General features: G+C 34.3%; 2 protein-coding genes across 4 annotated transcripts; both read left to right on the top strand.

Moving 5' to 3' along the window:
* The first annotated feature begins 2,775 nt into the window (after positions 1 to 2,775).
* Positions 2,776 to 6,233, top strand: WRKY12 (WRKY family transcription factor). Of its 2 annotated transcripts, none has more exons than XM_008796692.5 (4): positions 2,776 to 3,108; positions 3,232 to 3,299; positions 3,417 to 3,581; positions 5,904 to 6,233. In XM_008796692.5, exons 1-4 carry the CDS (start codon positions 2,866 to 2,868, stop codon positions 6,064 to 6,066), a joined length of 639 nt encoding a protein of 212 aa, XP_008794914.4. In that variant the 5' UTR covers positions 2,776 to 2,865; the 3' UTR covers positions 6,067 to 6,233. The 2 variants fall into 2 exon arrangements, with proteins under 2 accessions (XP_008794914.4, XP_008794915.4); XM_008796693.5 differs by having other exon boundaries at positions 3,420 to 3,581; positions 5,904 to 6,230.
* Positions 6,234 to 10,006: 3,773 nt separating this feature from the next.
* On the top strand, positions 10,007 to 18,597 carry LOC103710796 (dol-P-Man:Man(7)GlcNAc(2)-PP-Dol alpha-1,6-mannosyltransferase-like). 2 transcript variants are annotated; one of them, XM_089929737.1, is made up of 4 exons: positions 10,007 to 10,280; positions 10,399 to 10,484; positions 12,609 to 12,650; positions 18,330 to 18,597. In XM_089929737.1, exons 1-4 carry the CDS (start codon positions 10,226 to 10,228, stop codon positions 18,408 to 18,410), a joined length of 264 nt encoding a protein of 87 aa, XP_089785863.1. In that variant the 5' UTR covers positions 10,007 to 10,225; the 3' UTR covers positions 18,411 to 18,597. The 2 variants fall into 2 exon arrangements, with proteins under 2 accessions (XP_089785863.1, XP_088574873.2); XM_088718747.2 differs by lacking the exon at positions 18,330 to 18,597 and adding an exon at positions 12,759 to 12,919 and having other exon boundaries at positions 10,008 to 10,280.
* The last annotated feature ends 660 nt before the right edge of the window (positions 18,598 to 19,257 follow it).

Consider the following 19,257-nt stretch of genomic DNA (forward strand, 5'->3'; position numbering starts at 1 on the left):
ATATACATATACACACAGTAACCATGCATCTATGTGACCCCAAAAGTGAATTCTTTTTATTTTCCCGATGAAGGGGGACCCAGTGTAGCTACGTTTAAGATTCTTGGTTAAACTTTTCATGCGTGCCACTGAGACTACTATGATTTCATTGAATTAGAAAGGTGACCATGGCCGTAAAATAAATAGTAATAAGAAAATAACTATCTTGCTTGGGTGATTGGCTCAAAATAATTATACTAAATTCTCAAGATATATACATCGAGCTCTACCAGATCAAATTATGCCACTATAGAAGCTCTCAAACAATTTGAACAAACTCTTTTGGAGCTCTCTTTGGTGCATAGTAATGTGTAACGTTGTGATTATATATACAAAGATGCATGTGTTCTACCGGCCAATCCAGGGAGTACTTGAAGGGTAGAGTAACTATACTTGCTCATAGCTTTTATTATCAGGAGTGTTATATTGCTCATTTATACTCAAGAAGTTGAGAAGTGAGTAGACTAGCAGTTATATATAAGTTGAGGGAGCAGTGTCAGACCTCAAGTTTATATGAGACCACAATCTTGTTATGATGTCTCAAATTCAGGTAATCGCTGGATTCCATTGTCTGATTTCCTTTAGAATTTTAATAAAAAATTCCCACTGGATGGAGTTTCTTTCAGGAAAAAAGATAAGAAAAGAAAAGAAAAAAACTCTTTAACCTCTCTATTCCTTAAACTCATCAACTATTGACTCCTACAATTGTTATCTTGGATAAAAATTACATAATAGTTATCCCTAGAAAATTAATAAGAAAGTGCTTTCCAATCACAGGAACTTAACTGAATGTCGTTCTTCCTGCTGAAATGCGCCGATGCTTGTGACTAAAATACAAGCTTTTTCATAGCAACAACCTGCACTTCTTCATGTATTTTTTTTAATCACTCCCCGTGTTGTCCTATTCTCTCATATAAAAGCATGTAGTAACCTTAATGCAGACGTACTGCAAAGCAAGCAAGCTTTAGACTTTCTTCATGGCATCAGAGATGGAAACTTCAGCAAAGAGAACCCACTTGTAAAGGTGATAACCTGCCTAAACCTTCTTCTAATATTATAGGAGCAACCATATCTACTTTATGATTCCTTGTTATCCAAAAGGGATGCATAAAAGATCCTCGGAAGACCATCAGTGAGGCATGGACTGCAATACAAGTTCTTATCAAGCTATATATCTATGCCCCAATCGCATTTAAGGTCCCTTCCAAGATAAAGGTCTGCATAAAGGTTTAGAAACTGAGAAGTTGCCAATTAAGAAGCGAACACAAGGAACGGCACATAATTAATATCAGAAGCCTGTTTTTTGGAAAGGGTGGTTTCACCTTGGGGTCTAGACGGTGGAAGGTCTAGGTGAGAGAGTGAGTGGAAAGGGAGAGGTTCAAAGAAATGGATGTCATGATAGCCTCCTCTGCAGGGTGGTCGAGTGGGGAGAAGCATCGATTGGAAGACGATCTGGAATGATTCGAAGGGCTCATGATTTCGGGGAACAAGGATAGGTATATTCAGAAGCAGATGGACCCCCCCTCCCAGCACTCATTCTTCAGAGGAATTCTAAGTGCAATGGATAATGATACTGGTGTAGGTAATAATGGCAACGACAATGACGATGACAATGAAAGCAACAACTGCAGTAAAAGTGAAAGAGAACAAGCGCAATGGCTGACAAGATCTGCTCTCTATTTTTCTTCTCATTGTTGACGAGAAAATTTACAGCTCAATAGTGCGTGCAAGAATAAAGGCAGCAACAACCATGCTTAACCGTTGTTACATGGTAACTTAGGTAGCAATGGAGCAAATACTTTCTAGAATTCTTGGATTAGGAGAAAAAGGGCTTTCTGGGGCAATGAGGAACACCATAACATGACCTTTATGCGATTCTTTATATAATGAAACAAAAGTCTTGCAATGATTTTTTTGTGACCATGTAATTTGTCGATTACTCTTTTCATCTGAAATGTCCAACTCTACATTAGAACTGGATATTATCTTATTAAATCTCTTTTCCAGCCATAACAAGCACGAATGATATATATCGATACATCTACAGCAGTTATAGGGTAAGCGAAGGAATGCCTTTTATCAGAGCGTTCATTATAACCATTAAAATAGAACTTCCCTTAGTCGTGGGGTGCTCGCATCTGAAACGATCCGCTTTAGTGCATGTAGAGGCAGCATGCATATGGAGTTCAGTTCCAGTGTACGTTAGTTTTTAATGATTGAATAAGACAAAGCTGGTTGTGATTTTTAGATGGAAGAAAATTGGATTCCATCATTCCGGACAGAAACTTTTCCTCTTTGAACTCCTTCCCTCTCTGTGCAGTTAACCTAAGAGCTCAAAGCGTAAAACACCAAAACAAAACCCATTGCCGACATTAATGATTGGAGATAGCAAAAACCAAGATTTAACTTCAGGTTAATTGTAGTTCAGATATTTGTATCATCCACCATTTTCACAAAATCATGCACATCTTAGGCATTAGCGATATGACAAAACCTATCTGAATATAATAACTTCTGTAACGTTAATACACGTAAGATGTAAACTGGAAAGAAATAACTGCTGCCACTGTCCATATATATGTCTTTCTCCGAATGACGACCACAGAGAACAGGGAATATTGTGCAGCTCAACCTTCAACCGGCTTTTACCGGTCGACAAGTGCCGTGCAAGGCACCACAAATCTCACCCCCTCCGTTACTGCGCACCTTAGATGCCTTTCAAATATGCTTTATGGGTTTGCAACAGGTTGCGGTGGAGTGATTAGAAGAAAAGAAGAAGAAAGTAAAGGAAAGGTGTAGAAGAGCCATATAGATCGGCCATTACTAATGGAAGGAAACCGAGGAGTTGGTGCTTCACGCTCTTATGTTCTGGAGGTCCCTCCTCTCTCAAGCCCCCTTACCATGCATCAAATGGAATTTGGGCAAGCAGAAGAGAACCTCCAAGGTTTAGGCTTCATGGTGCCATCACATGGCATCTCGTTTCCGCCTTCGACCGCCGGTCTTCCCTTTGATAACCCCACCGCCGTCAACAGCGAGAAGCCTGCTTCCAAGCCTTGGAGCAACGAGGAGGTATGCATATATACATCTATGAGTAGAAGTTTTAGAATATCAGAAAAGTAGCTGCACTTCTTTTGGCATGCATGGCTTTCTTCACCTCTTTCATCTGGATCTCTATACCAAATTAATGATCAGGTGGGGACCTCGGATCCCAAAGTTGGCAATGATCAAAATAGCTCTGGTAGAGATGGTGCTGATTCATGGTATATACCTACCCCCTCCTCTCCCTCACTCCCTCCCTCCTGTCTCCCCCTCCCCCAAAAGAACACACACAGTTGGACACACGGAACTTCTATTAGATTAAGATGCATATATTAAAGTAGGTGGAAGAGCGCATCATCAGAGAAGAGCAAGGTGAAGGTGAGGAGAAAGATGAGAGAACCCAGGTTCTGCTTCCAAACTAGAAGCGACGTGGATGTCCTAGATGACGGCTACAAATGGAGGAAATATGGACAGAAGGTTGTGAAGAATAGCCTCCATCCAAGGTACAATCCAAACACCTCTTTCAACGCCAATAAAGTTCTCGAAGTAATGGTAAAAAATGCAAAATAATGAGGTTATATTATTAGATGGAAGTGCAAAGACTTTGAGCTTATCTCGTGATTTCTTGTACAAAATAACAAAGCTGATCTGGTGAGATTATTGTTCCCTTCTTTTTGGGGGGTACATAAATTATTGTTCCATTTGATGAGTGCTAAGCAACATTATACGTTGCCGTGCTCAGCCACTGATAGCATCAGTCATTCCCTCCTGATTCAGTCTCCTGCTCATTGATCCTTTTTGTTTGTTTCTCGTAAACTCGAGTGCAACTTTAAGTGTGTGAAAACTGTGAAGTTGGTGCAAGAATCCTTCAAATCATCGCCAGAGATCTTATGAAGCCAATAAAAAAGTAACTTGGAGTATCAAAAGCCAAGTACTGAGAAGCCAACAAAACCGAACTTCTGATGTAAAGGAGCAGCCTCCTTTCAGACTAGAGTCTCTTTATCTTTTTTATTGCATTTCAGCATTGCTTTTTAAATCTTTGATTTATGTAAGTACAAAATTAATTCAGCATACAGCAAGATTCTTTTAAAGTTTTGTTTAAATAAAAAGGGGAAATAAAGAAATTATTTCTCGTATCACAAATAAATTTTCAATTTTAGAACTTTGCTTGTTTGTATCGTAAAGTCAGCTCTTATCGGAAACGTCCTAGTAGTTTTATTTGTTAGGAGCTTTTAGTGTCTAGACTTTATCTTTTGCCTTTTTGAAAACAAAGTATAGACTGTTAATTTGAACCTAATTGTTCCCCAATTCATATATTTCACCACATACATTGTCACTTTATCTCTACCAAGGTAATAATCTTATCCATTTACATTTTTTAAAGACAATTATCCATTCACTAATCGGCTGTTGCATGATGGACAATATGGTTCTCAATTTATGAGCTGGAATTAATGTTTCTTCCAATGGTTGGATTCGGATCGATATGTATGGTATCTTGAGACTCTCTCTCACCATGGCTTGTCAGCACACATTCAACTTACTAAGTCCAATCCTTGCATATTAAGAAGCTGGATCTTTTAGGCTTAGCATATGAATGTAAAAACTAGTCACTTGAAACACAACTATTTATCGAGTAAAATGGATCATCCATTTTCAAAAATTACCATGCTATTATCATTCCACCATGCCCTATTACTATACTATAAGTTTTTATTAATTAGTTGGTGAAAAGAATAATTGTATCTATAATGATAAATTATGTGTCAGTTAAGTTTACTCGTCCATACAACTTGAGGATCCTTTTATCTCTGGTTGCTTAGATAATATTAATTCTTACTTGGTCCTCATAATTAGATGAGGATCACAATCACACTATCTTATATTTTGTTATTGGAATAACTAATGTATTCTTGGAAGAGATGGTAATTAAATTTGATGAATTTTACAAAAATTATAAGGTGGGTATAAAAATTTGATAAACTCTACGAGCATTCAAGTATCAAAATTTAAGTTGATGTGTGAAATTATAAGAAAATATGAAAGGGCATCTCTTACTGTAGATAGTGGTTGGGAAACAGGTGATAAAGATAAACAAACTAATAATATATTGTGCCATGTGCATCCCATCTTTCCTATATTCCTAGAGAGTATATTTCTAATAAAAGGCACATATAAATTGTTCTTTCTACATATATACGTATATGCATGGCTTCTCTTTCCTCGATTCATTCCATAGTTGCATCTTGTTGATTATTTTTTTGATAATCTATACATTAGTTATTTCGATTTATTGACTAGAAAAGAGATAAAGAGTTATATTATTCACAAAAATATACAATATGCAACTTTTTATATATATATAGCTTATAGCTCTTACCAAGTCATATTCACAAAAAGGAAAAAAAAAAAGAAGCTAAAATGGGTAATACAATTTATCACTATAATATGGATAAATTTTTAGGTTTTGAGGTGTGAGATCTATAAGAAACATCTTAATCTAACTTTTATACAACATTACTTAACTTTTCTATTTTAATAAAATATAAAGAACACCAAGAATGGACAAAAAAGAAAACATGGTAAACCTACAAAAATTTTAATAGCATATTAGTAAAATATGAACACAATATTTATTTTAAAGTTAATGAAAGGTATGTATAATACATGTTTCAATTTATGTTTCTATCAAATGAAGCTATAAAGATAATTTATGATCATCAAATAAGAAAAAGAAAAGTCATGAAGGCACCTTAAATTTGATTTTGTTATTATAAATCTGCTATGGTAATAAGTTTCTCTCTCTCTCTTTTTTTCCTTGACAGAAGTTATTATCGTTGCACCCATAGCAATTGTCGAGTGAAGAAAAGAGTTGAACGATTATCAGAGGATTGTCGTATGGTGATCACCACATATGAGGGCAGACACACACATTCTCCATGTGATGATGCAAACTCATCTGAGCATGAATACTTCAACTCATTTTGATGATTTACAATAGAGTGATGCTATCGTTTGTCATGTATTTTATCAAAAATTAGAGAATATGTAAACATGTATTTTGACATTATATTATTATACATAATTTGAGAAGTTTTTATTTTCATGCCGAAAATTGCCATTGTGAAAGTATGTTCCCTTTATATGATCTAATACTCGTGCCTTTCTATGAAATTTATATTATCATACAATTTTAATAGTATTATATCTATATTTTATTTATATTAACTAAAATTTTTAATATTATATTGTTCCATAATCAAAAATATTATATTGTTCAAACATGTACAAAATTGAATGAAGCATAGAATCTTAAACCAACTCTTATAAGATATTTATCATTAATGTACCTTGAAAATTGTACATTAGTAAAAAAAAATTATTTATGTTCAGGGACCATATATATAAGAGCATTTAAAAGAGTTTCAGTGCATTCTATAAAACGTTGTTATATTATCTCTTAAGGAGTATAATTGCTTTATGTTATCTTCTATTCGACCGTCTCAAGTAAACTAGCTTGTAGAACTGAAAATCATTCATCATATTTTATAGAATTTGCAAACTTTCTCCGCTAAGGTAAAGCTCATATTTTTTAATCATATCTTATATTTTGAACCATTTAAAATAAAAAATACATTGAAGATAATTAATATCCTCTATTTTAACAACACTAATGTTTTATGCTATTGCCTATGAAATACAAAAAATAAATATATAAAATCTCAAAATAAAAATAATTTATAATTACTTTTAACACTAATATTTTATGTTACAAACTATGAAGTACAAATATAACACTCTCAAAATATAAATAATTTATAATATTTTTTTGGAACATTGATTAAAATAAACAAATGCTGGAGACTATTTGTTTTCGTCATTGCTTATATCATTTGTAAGCTCTTATCTATATCTAAATTGATGATTGGTTATGACGTACTTGAATGGACAGCTTCTATACATGAATCCCTCAACAACCACACTTGAATTCTAGCAGGCACTATCCTACCCATCCTCCAACAACCGTACATAGGTTTTGGCCGATACTACCGCTTCTCCATATACCACACGAATCCCTGATTGTTACATATGATTGCAAACTATGCGGTGATAGAAATAGGAGATGGGCGGGATTACTCTTGCTATAGTACTCTACTCAATGGCCAAATAAACTTAGCCAGATCAATTTAACCCAATTTATGTGATTTTTATTTTGATAGAGTATGAAATATATGCTTAAGATAAACCTATTGATATTGAGTATCAAACGAAGATATAGATGATAGTTAGTAATATCAATATAATATATTAATTTTTTTTATAGATGATAAGAAACATATAAGAACTAAAGCATTTTGAAAAATATGTAGATATATCTATGTATATATAGGTTCAATTGATATATGTTTTTGTATTGCATATTGTCTAATAATTAACATATCATATATACTAAATTTTTTTGTAAAGGACAAGAAACAAACACTTTTCATATTTGCCTAATTAGTTAACATTTGAACTAACCATTTTAAAGTTAATATAAGACAATAAAAAGATGGTGCAAAATACATATATTGTAATTATAAAAATACTTGATATAACCACTTTATACAATGACAAATACTATTTATCTTATAAAAATATAGAGTTAGTATCAGATGTGCTCCAGGTACAAATAGATGATGCAAGTGAGCATTTAAAAAACTACGAGCATTCTAATTATATTTCATTTATAATATTAAATTAATGATTATAAAATCAATATTTATAGGAAATATGACTCTTTAATTTAAATTTAAATATCAAATAAAACATCTATAAAACTTATAAACATAAAAGGATGAATTCTAGAAAATTTTTAAAAGATGTCTGTATGACCAAAGGGGGGGGGTTAATAAAGAATGTGTTTTATTTAATCTATATTCAATGAAATTTATATATTTAAAAATAAGAGGAAAAAGAAATTGATTAGATATTCATCATTGTATCTTCATTTGATAACAATAAAATACTGCTAATGTAACTCAATTTTTTAATTAAAATGTTGGACTTGAACCAATATAATACCATATCATATATAGTTTTTTTTTTTATCTTCGACAACTGATTGTCCTTGATGTTATCATCTCCCATATCTAATTTAAATCATGTATTCAATTCTTAAATTTACATGGCTTTTGGAATAGGAGAGGCCATTAGAAGTTAAAAACAAACCATTCATTGAATGATAAAAAACATTCAGCTAGAGAGTTAAAAGCATATTTAATTGAAGCTCATTTCTTGCATGCAAAATCTATAATGGTTACCTTATAAAATCAAGCCTCAATGATTTTTTTTCCAATAATGCAAATATTTTAGATAACAAAAACCATTTTTTGAATTGATTTTGGCTTTGCTTTGATGACCTTTTTTTGTGTTTTTTTTTTTTTTTTTTTTTTGGGGGGGGGGGGGGGTAACTTGTTGTCTTATCCCATTCCTTAAAAAACTTTCTATTATGAAAATAAAATGCAAGTTAATAGGTACTGCTTAATTGTATTGCATTCTTTTTGTGCCATTATTGATAGTGAACTATCATTCGATAAATTATCGAACATGAAGAAAAAAATATCAGTTGATTGTGCATTTTATATGCATCACTAGCCATATCAATTTTGGGTAAATTACGTGCATATTAATAATGATTATTTCATTGCGTGAGATAATTGTATCTAATCTTTGTTAGTCTCTCTTAAAAAGAGAGAAAAGGTCATGGATAAATAACTCAACACGCCAACACTATTTAAAAGATATTGGCCAAAGGGAAGACTATATCATAAGCTCATTGCCACTCATGATGTAACTATTGAATGAGATAACCAAGAACTTAGGGTAGAGTCAAGGAGGTTTAGTGTGCAAAGGAGAAAGATTAAGAGAAAGAATTTATCATCATGAAAATAAAAGCTGCAAAATCATAATAAAAGTTAAGACTTGTTTATTTTGGAGATCTACTTCTTACTACATTGCAAGAATAGTTGTGTTCTTTCAAACTTCCAAGTTCTAGATGGTACTATGGTTATAATATTCAATTGGCGCATTAATAATTATATTTTATAAAAACAAATACAAAATAAATGATTCCATGGTTCAAATGCTACATATCACACAAAACTTTGAACTAGTATAATGATTCTAAAAAACTAGCGGAATTATATAATATATTCAGCAATTGATTTCTTTATTTACTTAGAAAAAGGTTGAAAATTAAATTATTTATAATTATGCCACAAATTAATTAACTTATAATTTAGTTTCAAAGAGCTTAAAGTTAGGGAAAAAATGTATATTACTGGTGTCAAATTTAGCAGAAATTTCTTTGTGTTATTATATCTCTAATTTCATAATTATGCAATTTTGATATACATATTTTGTGTATGACATATATGTACACTTACATCATATATAACTTTGATATTTAAATAATAATTTATATGTTGCACATAATATATTGAAGAAAGGAAAATTAAACAAAGGGATTAAAAGTATATTCAAGAGATCTATGTTCATAGACTTAAATTAGTTAATTTCATAACTCGTACTCTCATGGTTAGTTTTTACCTAGCCTGGTATAAAGATTAGCTTATTTAGAAATCAATTAGTCCAAACAATACTACTTCGTAATTTAATTTAATTTTAACATTTCAATGATATCATTATCTCGTGACAATAAACCCTACGAAAATTATTATTCGTCACTATAATGGTTGCAATAGTTATATTTACCCTAAAAATATGTTTCAAATTGTTATCATTAAAATAATGATTATTTGTTTTCAAATTTAACTATGATTTTTTTTTCTTAAGATAGTGCAAACTCTTTTTAAGAAAAATTTGAATTTTGCAAAAAAAATATTATTTTACTAAGAGAAGTGCAACTAACAGCCGTTGCAGGTGCTACAATGGGCCGTTAATAACCCGTTACGGCCGGCATCTAAAGCCTTTCCCGGCGCCTGTGCTCGGACCGGCGGACAGCGTCGACGGCACGCGGGCCTGTTTTATGACCGAGGGAGGAGCCGGCGGGACGAGAGATGGGAAGCGAGAGCGAGAGAGTGAGGGAGGGAGTGGGAGAGAATGGTGTTTCGGTTTTAGGGTTTTGAGCGTGGATCGATAGGCGATGACGAGACCTGCGCCCTCGAATGAGAAATCTTCCGGATTTCTTCGTAACCACGGTGACATTTCTTACCCTTCTTCCCCTTTTCTTGAATCCAAATATCCGTCTGAATCGATCGATCAATCCATCGTTCCCATTAGGGTTTGGTTGCTCACGGAAGCGTGAATTCGTTGCAGGTTGGGATGGGATGCTGGGAAAGATCGCCGCGTTCTATGTAATCATGGTTCGCTGCACCAAGGTAGAAGAAAGCTTCAACGTTCAGGCGCGTTTCCAAACCCTTGATTTCGGCAATTAGTTTTTATCTTTCTATCGGCAGTATAGCTTTCAGATTCCTATGTGAGATCCGTATATGTTGTTTAAATGGTGACGAACTCTTTCGTTTCTCAAATCTTGGGGGAAAAGAAGAACTTTTTGCTTTTTAATTGATGAAACAATTAGTCCTGGTTCGCTTACCCAAAGGCGAGGAAATCTTGGTATCTCATGGGTAGTTGTCTCACTTGAAACTTCATTGGATACCGACTGTTTCCGTTCTCTAGTCTAAACCTAATCAACTTTTCGGTCTACCTTAACCGTTCAAATAAGTGGAGAACAGTTTGACATTAATAAAGAAACAATTTCTCTATAAACCTTGCAGGCGTTCGACAAAAAATCCTCATACTCATAAGCACTTATTTCTTGATATTCTTAAAGGGATGCATTTGAGGGCAAAATCAAGAAGTCATATGGATCGGTACAAAATAGCTTCTTTCCAACCCATCAGCAACAAGATGTTGCCTTTTGCTTGACAAACCATTGCCAGCAAGATTCTACTTTATTGATATCCCTCTCCCAATCTATGCTGAACTCAACTTATCGAGGATTTTTCAATAGTTGACTGGCCTAAGCACTTTTGTTGGATCCTTTTGTCTGAATTGAGTCAGACCCCTATTCTTGAAAGAAAACCTAGATCCGTCATTCATTCTCTTGTCAAACGTTCACAAAATCCCACCCATGATAGCTTGACCAAATGGGAGAAACAAGAAAGTATGCATGAAGACTTCTTGTACACTGCTAAACACGCCGCTGGGCCAGCAGTCTTTATTATATCTGTTTACAGGAAAAATAACTGATATAATGGAACTTTAATTCCACGTACATTTTGTGATACCAAGTAGATTATTCCTAAATGGAAATATGCAAAAGTTAGATCTGTCTCGTTTTAGTTTCTTTGCAAGAGGAAATAAGTCTCCACTGTCCTTCTGAAAAGAAATACCAATTTTAATGATAACTAGCTTTGCACTAGAGACAAGAAAATGTATTTCTTGCAAGAAAAATCAATGAGGTGATGCTTTTGTTAGATGCTAGAAAATGGAATCTTAACTAGTTAAGTAGTCTTAAACTTTGTGCATACTTTACTTATATAACTTCCCCTTTTAAAACTCTTTTTTAATCTCAAATAAACCATCCACTTCCTCTTTGAAAGAAAGACATGAAGCTTCTTTGTTTGCTTTTTTTAATAATTCTATGTGTTGTATAAGTTATTAATACCTAGAATTTGAAATTATAGGGATTGCAATTCCACCTTTAGTCATCATCATTTTGGTATGTGATTCGAAGATTGGTGTTCATTGTGAATAAAGTAATTCCATTAGGGTCTGTCTGCTGGTGCTCTTTTAAACTTGAAATTTTCTTCTGATGGACTTTGAGCCTGCAATTAATTATTCCGATGTTGGCAACCTCTCCTAAGACCTCAAAAGAACACAGAAGTAAAGGCTAAACAAAGAAGGTAAAAATTGGATTTTCTGTTTTATGCTATATCTGTAGTGCAGTCATGTTTGTTTCTTCAAAGGTGAACCTACCTCAACACCAACCGGGAGTTTACCTATCTTTTGTTTTTATATTTGATTGACTCAAACAGTGTTCGTATTGGTTTATTCTTCATTTCTGTTTTATCACATGTAGTTTATTTCTGTCGCCAGTCTTTTAAGTGATCCATATGTGGAATGTAATTTTTCTTATTGATGCACAAACAAAAGTTTAATGTCCATTGGTATATTAAGATGTTAGTAGAAAATCAAGTGCTTAAATCAACATAAATTCCTTTATGTCAGTTCTTCTGAAGTTGCGAGTCTTCTTGTAGTATTTCTAATGTATCTGATCCCATGTTCTACTACCATCCTCTGTTTCAGCCTGTTATCGATATTGGTGTTCTGTTCTACTTCTATCTCCATTGCTATGGCAAGATTGTTCTATATGTTTCCCCTCCTTTCTCTACTAATGAAACAACATTCTGAACTATTTAGCTTTTTTGTGCATGTGGGCCTTCTTCAGATTTATATTATTTGTCTTGTATTCACACAATGTTTCAAATATTCAATTAACTGGTGCTCTATTTTTCTTTGTTTAGGCAATGCACGATATGCTTTACCACCATCATCACATTGAGAATGTAAGTTTCAGTGCACATTTTGCTTGCCAGATACTTGAGATCCTTTATATGGTGTTAATTGATTTTGTATATTTTTTGAATGGAATAAATTTTATATATTGCTTGTAGCAATACGACTATTTGGATTTTCCTGGTGTCATTCCTCGCACTTTTATGGGTAAATTTTCTATGCTTTTAGCAATGCGGTATTGCATTTATGGAGGTATAATGTAGCTTGAGGATGTCTGAAAACAGTTCTTTAATGGAGTTTTCTTTTATTTTTCTTACCATGTTTGGGGCTCAAACCTTTATTTGTTTGTGCACTGCTTTCACATGTTAACATGAGTGGCAGTTCTTTAATGTGGTTATACTATGAGTAATGTCGTTATATTATGATGATATTACAATGTTGAATTTCAAAATGATTTTGATATGAATATTTGGCTGGCTAAGTTTATTGTTTAGTTACCTGACCATTGTGGTCCATTCTGTAGTTAGTATGGGAATTCAAAGTGAGCATCACATATTAACTCGAATATTGTACCTTCGTATCTTGTTTAATGTGTCAAACAAACCCTGATCGCTGGTTATTTACATTTTTTGTAAAGTAGCACATGAGGTCAGAATAAATCATTCTATCATTTCTGTAATTACATAATCATAACTGTAGGCAATTAAACTTAGTGTTAGCTTTATTGCCACCATCATTGTGATCATCACCACCATCACCACGTCGTCATTGCTGTCATCATCATCACTGCCAATCTCTCCTTTTATAAGCTACCTCCTCTTTTACTGCGAACTTATCTATATCCTTTTTCGCAACCTCTATCGATGCTATCTTTAGATATTCCCTTCTTATTCTTCACCTCGAACATAAATCTATTTCCCTAAGCATCCTCATTATTGTCTTCGTTGCACATTCTGATGGCATATGGTTTACCATGAATTTCCTTTATTACAGGAAACCATCAAATTGTTGGTAGTATAAATCAAATCTATCCACTTTACGGGCTTAAGATCCATAATAGATCTTTTCCTTTGTAAGATATCTGTTTCCTGAAAGCTCTATGAAACCTAACAGCTCTAGGAGGTACCATGCATCAAGTCAATAACTGTATAATTTTAATAGATACCCTTATTTGCTTACGTTGTTAGCTATGGTGATGCTACTCCAATTTGACAGCCGGGAGGTTATGCTGATTTTGATTGAACTTACCTTTTGTTGAACTGTTTGGTGCTTAATTGAATCAGTGCCGGTTAGCCCAAGTTACCAGTTACAAATAAAGCTTACTATCTAAGTTATATGATGATCCTTGATTATATATTTTGTTGGTGCTATATTATCAAGCTGGTAAAGTTCATGGTACTTGGACCAAGTGGCCTGGGATTAAACTCCATGTTCATCAAGGCTTGGAGGGTTAAGTGTTTTTATATGTGTGTGTGCGCATATATATATATATATATATATATATATATATATATATATATATATATATATATATATATATATATATATATATATATATATATATATATATATCCCATTTTTTGCTCCGAGGCTTTTTAGTATTAAGACTAGCTACTATACTCGGTTGAATTAAGAAATGGAATACTTTCTGGTCTGCAAAAAGGAAAAAAAGAAGATATATTTGACATTCTTTTTCATGCGAGGGAAGAAAGCAAAAATAAGCAATTAGTGGAAGGAAGATCAGCTTGTAAAATTGTATAAACGAGAAACAAAACAAAATCACGGCATATTACCTAGTCCGCCGATTCCCTCCTTGCCTGGTTTGGAGTCAACATCGTATCGAAAACCTGTTAGGCTTGGCTCATAAACTCATAATAAATGGAATAGAGGGGTTCGGCTTAAAAGTTGAAACGGCTCATTGTCAAATGTCAGACATGAGCAAGGCTCCAACTGCCCGTGTAGGTTTTGGCTTGTAAGAACCAAGAATTGTCGTCTTGACGAGGTTGGCTTGTTCAATCAATGACTCAAGCTTGAGCGAGTATTACCAAGCTCTGCTTTAGATTCAAAAGCAAGAGGTTTTTTTTTTTTTTTTGAAATATTTTATGAATATTGCATCTTTTCCAAGAGAATAAAAAAAACAAAAAAGAAAGAAGAAAAAGCATTACCGTTGAAAAATATACGACTTTGATGTCAATTATTTACGTTCACAAACAAGGTGAGATTCAAATATCCATTTCGGCCAAATGTCTGAAGGACAGCTTCTCTAGCCTTTTCCTTATGTAGAAGAGTAGTTCTCTGAAAAGAAGAAAATTTTTTAAAAAAAAATTGGTTCAAAAAATGGTTGAAACCTCCTCCTCCTCTTCTTCTTCTTTTTGGTTAAATCTGTGGTCAAAACCTTTGTGGCCTCCCTTGTGGGCGAGTTGCGATCAGCCCAAGTGGTGAGTGGCCACGCAACCGCAGGCAGGGTTGCCTGGATCCTGGAGGCCTTCGAGACCCCAATGTATGGGCAATTAGGCAAGGGCTGCCCTAGAATTTTTGCCGCAGATAGATATGTCTGATTGATCCAAGCATCTCAAGCTTAGCTCTAGCACGGTTTGAAATAAACTCAAATAGGCTCATGTTGAATATAATTGAGCCGAGTTTAAACTTGGTTCGTTCCCGAAATTAATTTCGAGCGAGCCAAAAAATAAACTTGGCTTGATCAAGCATAGCTTGATAAAACTTGAGATAGTTTTAAGATGTTCTAATGTAATCAACTGTTAAGATGAAGTCCAAACGTGACATTTCACCTTTTGTTAAGATGAACTTAATTCAAGCTTGAGCTAACCTTAAACCATGCGTGATTCTTGGTAAGCCCAAGCTTGACACTAGCTTGAATTGATTCCAATTTAATTTAAATTACTCCCCTTTTTGGAGCGGAGATTCCACATGCAATGTCGGTGACCTGGAGAATAGGGTTAGGCATATCAAGCCGATTAACATAGATTGGCTTTCAGCTTGGTTTGTAAATAAGCTCAAATTATGCTGGATCAGACAATAAATAGGCCAAGCCCAATCTTGAACTTTGGTGTTGAAAATAATTTCAAGCTAAGTTTGATCAGACTTAGGCTTCATCAAACTGGGCTTAATTACAACCCTAGTTGCAAAGAGCTTATGCCTTGGAACGATGGATGAATGTATCTCTCCTTTTTCAAACAGCTGAGGCAACAATACATATTGTTGTATAAGTTTTACAGAGTTTTTTTATCATTTTTTAAATTTTTTTATCAGGAATCTAGCTAGCGGCTCCAACTACATATAAAATTAACGCATGGATCATGGAAGAATGGCTACAAACAGCTGCCAGCTCTCTCATATTTAGACGATCCATCCACTCATTAGGGTTGTAGATTTTACATTTTAGATGCTGTTATTTCATTGCTTCTTGACTGATAGCTGGGTCCACTAGGCAAGAAATTGGAAGCATAGAACCGGCAATTTACAACAACGCTTCAATGTCAAGACTCAAGACACAGATTTCAATACTTAGAACTCATACTAAGGAACTTTGTCACAACTCTGATGTTTGAGAATAATTTGGCTTGATATAATAATTCAAAAATCAGAAAAAAAAAATGAAAAAGTCATCAAAATTTCAAAAAATAATCAGACAATAAAGAATAGAAAATTATAAAATTATAAACAAGATGTTTCTTAAAAATATTTGTAAATTATTTATTGAAAAATAAATATAAAAAAAATGCTAGCAGCGATACGTGGTATCATTAATTTGTAATACATAAAATTTTTTAAATTCGTTATGATTAACTTGTGAATAAATCATAAAAATTATGTAAAAGTCGAGATTAATCGAATCGATTTATTTTTGAAGAATGATTAATTTAAAATTTTTAACAATTCAGAGAATATTGCAACTATCCCAGGGAAGTGGTTTGCGCTGAACAAGTGAAAAACTTAAAAATATAAAATCCTCCACCATTGTCGAGGTAAATTTTGTAGCGTTATAAAAAACAAAACCACTTGATTCTCGGGTTGTAGGTGGTCCAATGGTGTCGCCATTGCCCACTACTAACAACGTCAGAGGCCATATCAAAGTGCCACGCGGCCATCCATGATTGCAAAGCCGGCGCTCTTAATAAAAAGGCTTGGGGGGTTATCGCTTATGTCAATCTCCTTTGGGCCATTCAGCTTTTTCGCCAATGGACTATAAATTTACACCTTTCAAAAGACCTCCCATTATACATGTGAGTCCCTCACATTTGGAGCACTATAAAGTAGCATTAATCAGAGCCATTCAACTTCCACACAAGTGTGGCTAACCTCATCCTAATACTGGACAAGTTCCATGGCAAAAGCACCTGTAGAAAGAAAGACTCCTAAACATTCCTCCAGGTGCTAAGATTCCTAGAGCCCACCAGATGGCATTGGATACCTGTGTTGTGGTTTCACACCAAAAAGGATAACATGGGGTTGGGCGTGCGCCACCCGCTGCTCATGGTAGGCTATGATCAGTGGTGGGATGGCCGTGCAGGCGAAGCACGTGTATCGTAAGACCAACGGAGCAGCAGATTGGGTAGCCTCGTATGTGGCTAATCATTTTTGGAAGACCTGTGGCTAGGGGAGAGGGGATTATCCGGTGCATTCCTGAGCTTGTTATTTTTTGAGTTTGTTGGGTGTATTTGTATCCAATATGTATGATACATCTGCTTCAGCAAAAGGGAGGGAGGGAGGGAGGGAGAGGATAACATGCTGCTATTCAAGCCCCTACAAAAATCACAGATGAGAAGCATTCTTAGCTCCTGTAAATAATGCATTGTGTCTTTCTCCTACAAAAGAAAATATTGTAATGTTTTGTGCCAGAACTGAATGAATACCAAGAAGAAAGAAAAACAAGAAAAGCCCAAAGTTGGCAAATCAGAGCGGTACAGAAAATTAAAAATAGCTGACATCATTCCTATTCTTTTTTATTTAAAAAAAAAAGGTTACTGGAGAGAGTAAAGGAAGAAAGCGAGCAAGGGATCATGTGGGTAGAAAAGTAATGGGTAAATGGGGTCGGTTGGGGAAGGTGAGAAAGAGATGGATTACATTTACACATGTGAGAAGAAGAAGCATTTGCGGGACAACCGTGAGCAGGTTCTCAAGATTAAAAACCAACACCCACCTATGTATGACTACTTCGTAGTATTGAACTACTTTAAAACCAAAGGAAACAGCCAACTGAAGTTGTTATGCCATAATTTTTTTGTTTTGTTTTGGTTGCCTTCTGGGCTGTGTAGAGGTGGCATCCAATGGTTGATAGGGGCTATTTGTGGTCTAATTTTTTGCAGAAGACTTGAAGTAAACAAAGTTGAACAGATCTCCAGTATGGATTACAGGCAACAGTACTTTAGCTGCCTCGAATTGTGGCAAACCATGCAAGTCGCCGTGCATTATCACTGATATCCAATTTAATTGTTTAAGCTCGTCAATCTAACCTTCTTATGCTGTTTGCTCGATAGACACTTGGAAGACTGATATTTTAACTGTTTATTTTTGAGATCATGCATTTCCTTCATTTATGAGAACCTTGATGGATTGCAAAATTAACAGGACCCTGACTTATAGTTTGATGACTGTTGCTGCAAATTAAAGCACAAGATACAGCATCTTTCAGAGCTCAATCTGCTATTTGCAATTTAGTTTCTGTGATTGGTATCAAAAACTAAGTTATCTTCTTTCATTTCATGCAGGATAAATCGAGAACTTACCATTCTTCCTCGTATGGAAAGAAGGTGGGATGGTTCATTGTTGTCTATGATTTTATCAGCTAAACCAACTGAAACCAAAAAATATATATATTAGTTAAAGTTTTTATATTTTCTTCAAGTGTGGTTATATATCTTCATTATTTCTTGGTTCCTCATGGTGATTTAGACTTAGAAGAACTAGAACTTGGCACTCATAATACACATGAGAGGAACACTGATGTGATTTGAACACTCAAAGGAAGGTATTTGATAGATGATCATAATTATATATTCCAATGTAGACCAATCAGAATATTTCAAACCTATAACATTTGCTGTCAAACTTATAACATTTTCCTCCCTGCCATGTTTTTCATAAAAAAAGGGGACAACAATCTATGAGACATTGGAGTGTGCCAACTAATATACTTGGCGAAGTCTTTGAGGGTCAGCATCAAGGATCTAGGTTTTGAGTCTTGCCCTCACCTGCACTTCAACTAGGTCTCTTCTTAGTTCTCGGAAAACAATCTTTGGACACTACGCAATCTATACTCAAATTATAGCAATACAAATTGAACAAATGGCTAGTTATCATAGATTAAATTATATATAATTATTAAATTATGTTCGACTCAGTTAGTTGGATGCAGTGATCCAGACAACCTACTACTCTTGCAACTATTATATGCACACACCCTTTCTCACTTGTATGAGAATACAAAGATTGAAAATTAAAATAAAGAGATGAGTCATCTCATTTTAGAGGCAGGACACATGTGACTCAATGAGGTTCTTTAAATTCCCTTCATGCTCTTTGGTGGGCATATCATTTCCACAAATTATGTTACAAATGGATACTAATCTCTTGAGCCCCTTAGATATTTTGTCCTTACATGTGCACCCTAATTGACATTAAGTTAGCCCTACATTG

The sequence above is a fragment of the Phoenix dactylifera genome, chromosome 3 (assembly GCF_051530095.1).
Source record: "Phoenix dactylifera cultivar Ajwa chromosome 3, Ajwa_hap1_PhDact_Kaust_v1.1, whole genome shotgun sequence".
Classification (NCBI taxonomy): Eukaryota; Viridiplantae; Streptophyta; class Magnoliopsida; order Arecales; family Arecaceae; genus Phoenix; species Phoenix dactylifera.

What these genes read in the sequence shown, in the direction of transcription:
- WRKY12 (XM_008796692.5), top strand. Translation starts at nt 2,866, where the DNA reads ATGGAAGGAAACCGAGGAGTTGGTGCTTCACGCTCTTATGTTCTGGAG. An exon ending in AGCCTTGGAGCAACGAGGAG is followed by an intron (nt 3,109 to 3,231) that starts GTATGCATATAT and finishes ATTAATGATCAG; the next exon opens with GTGGGGACCTCGGATCCCAA. An exon ending in AGAGATGGTGCTGATTCATG is followed by an intron (nt 3,300 to 3,416) that starts GTATATACCTAC and finishes CATATATTAAAG; the next exon opens with TAGGTGGAAGAGCGCATCAT.
- LOC103710796 (XM_088718747.2), top strand. Translation starts at nt 10,226, where the DNA reads ATGACGAGACCTGCGCCCTCGAATGAGAAATCTTCCGGATTTCTTCGT. An exon ending in CGGATTTCTTCGTAACCACG is followed by an intron (nt 10,281 to 10,398) that starts GTGACATTTCTT and finishes AATTCGTTGCAG; the next exon opens with GTTGGGATGGGATGCTGGGA. An exon ending in ACCATCATCACATTGAGAAT is followed by an intron (nt 12,651 to 12,758) that starts GTAAGTTTCAGT and finishes TATTGCTTGTAG; the next exon opens with CAATACGACTATTTGGATTT.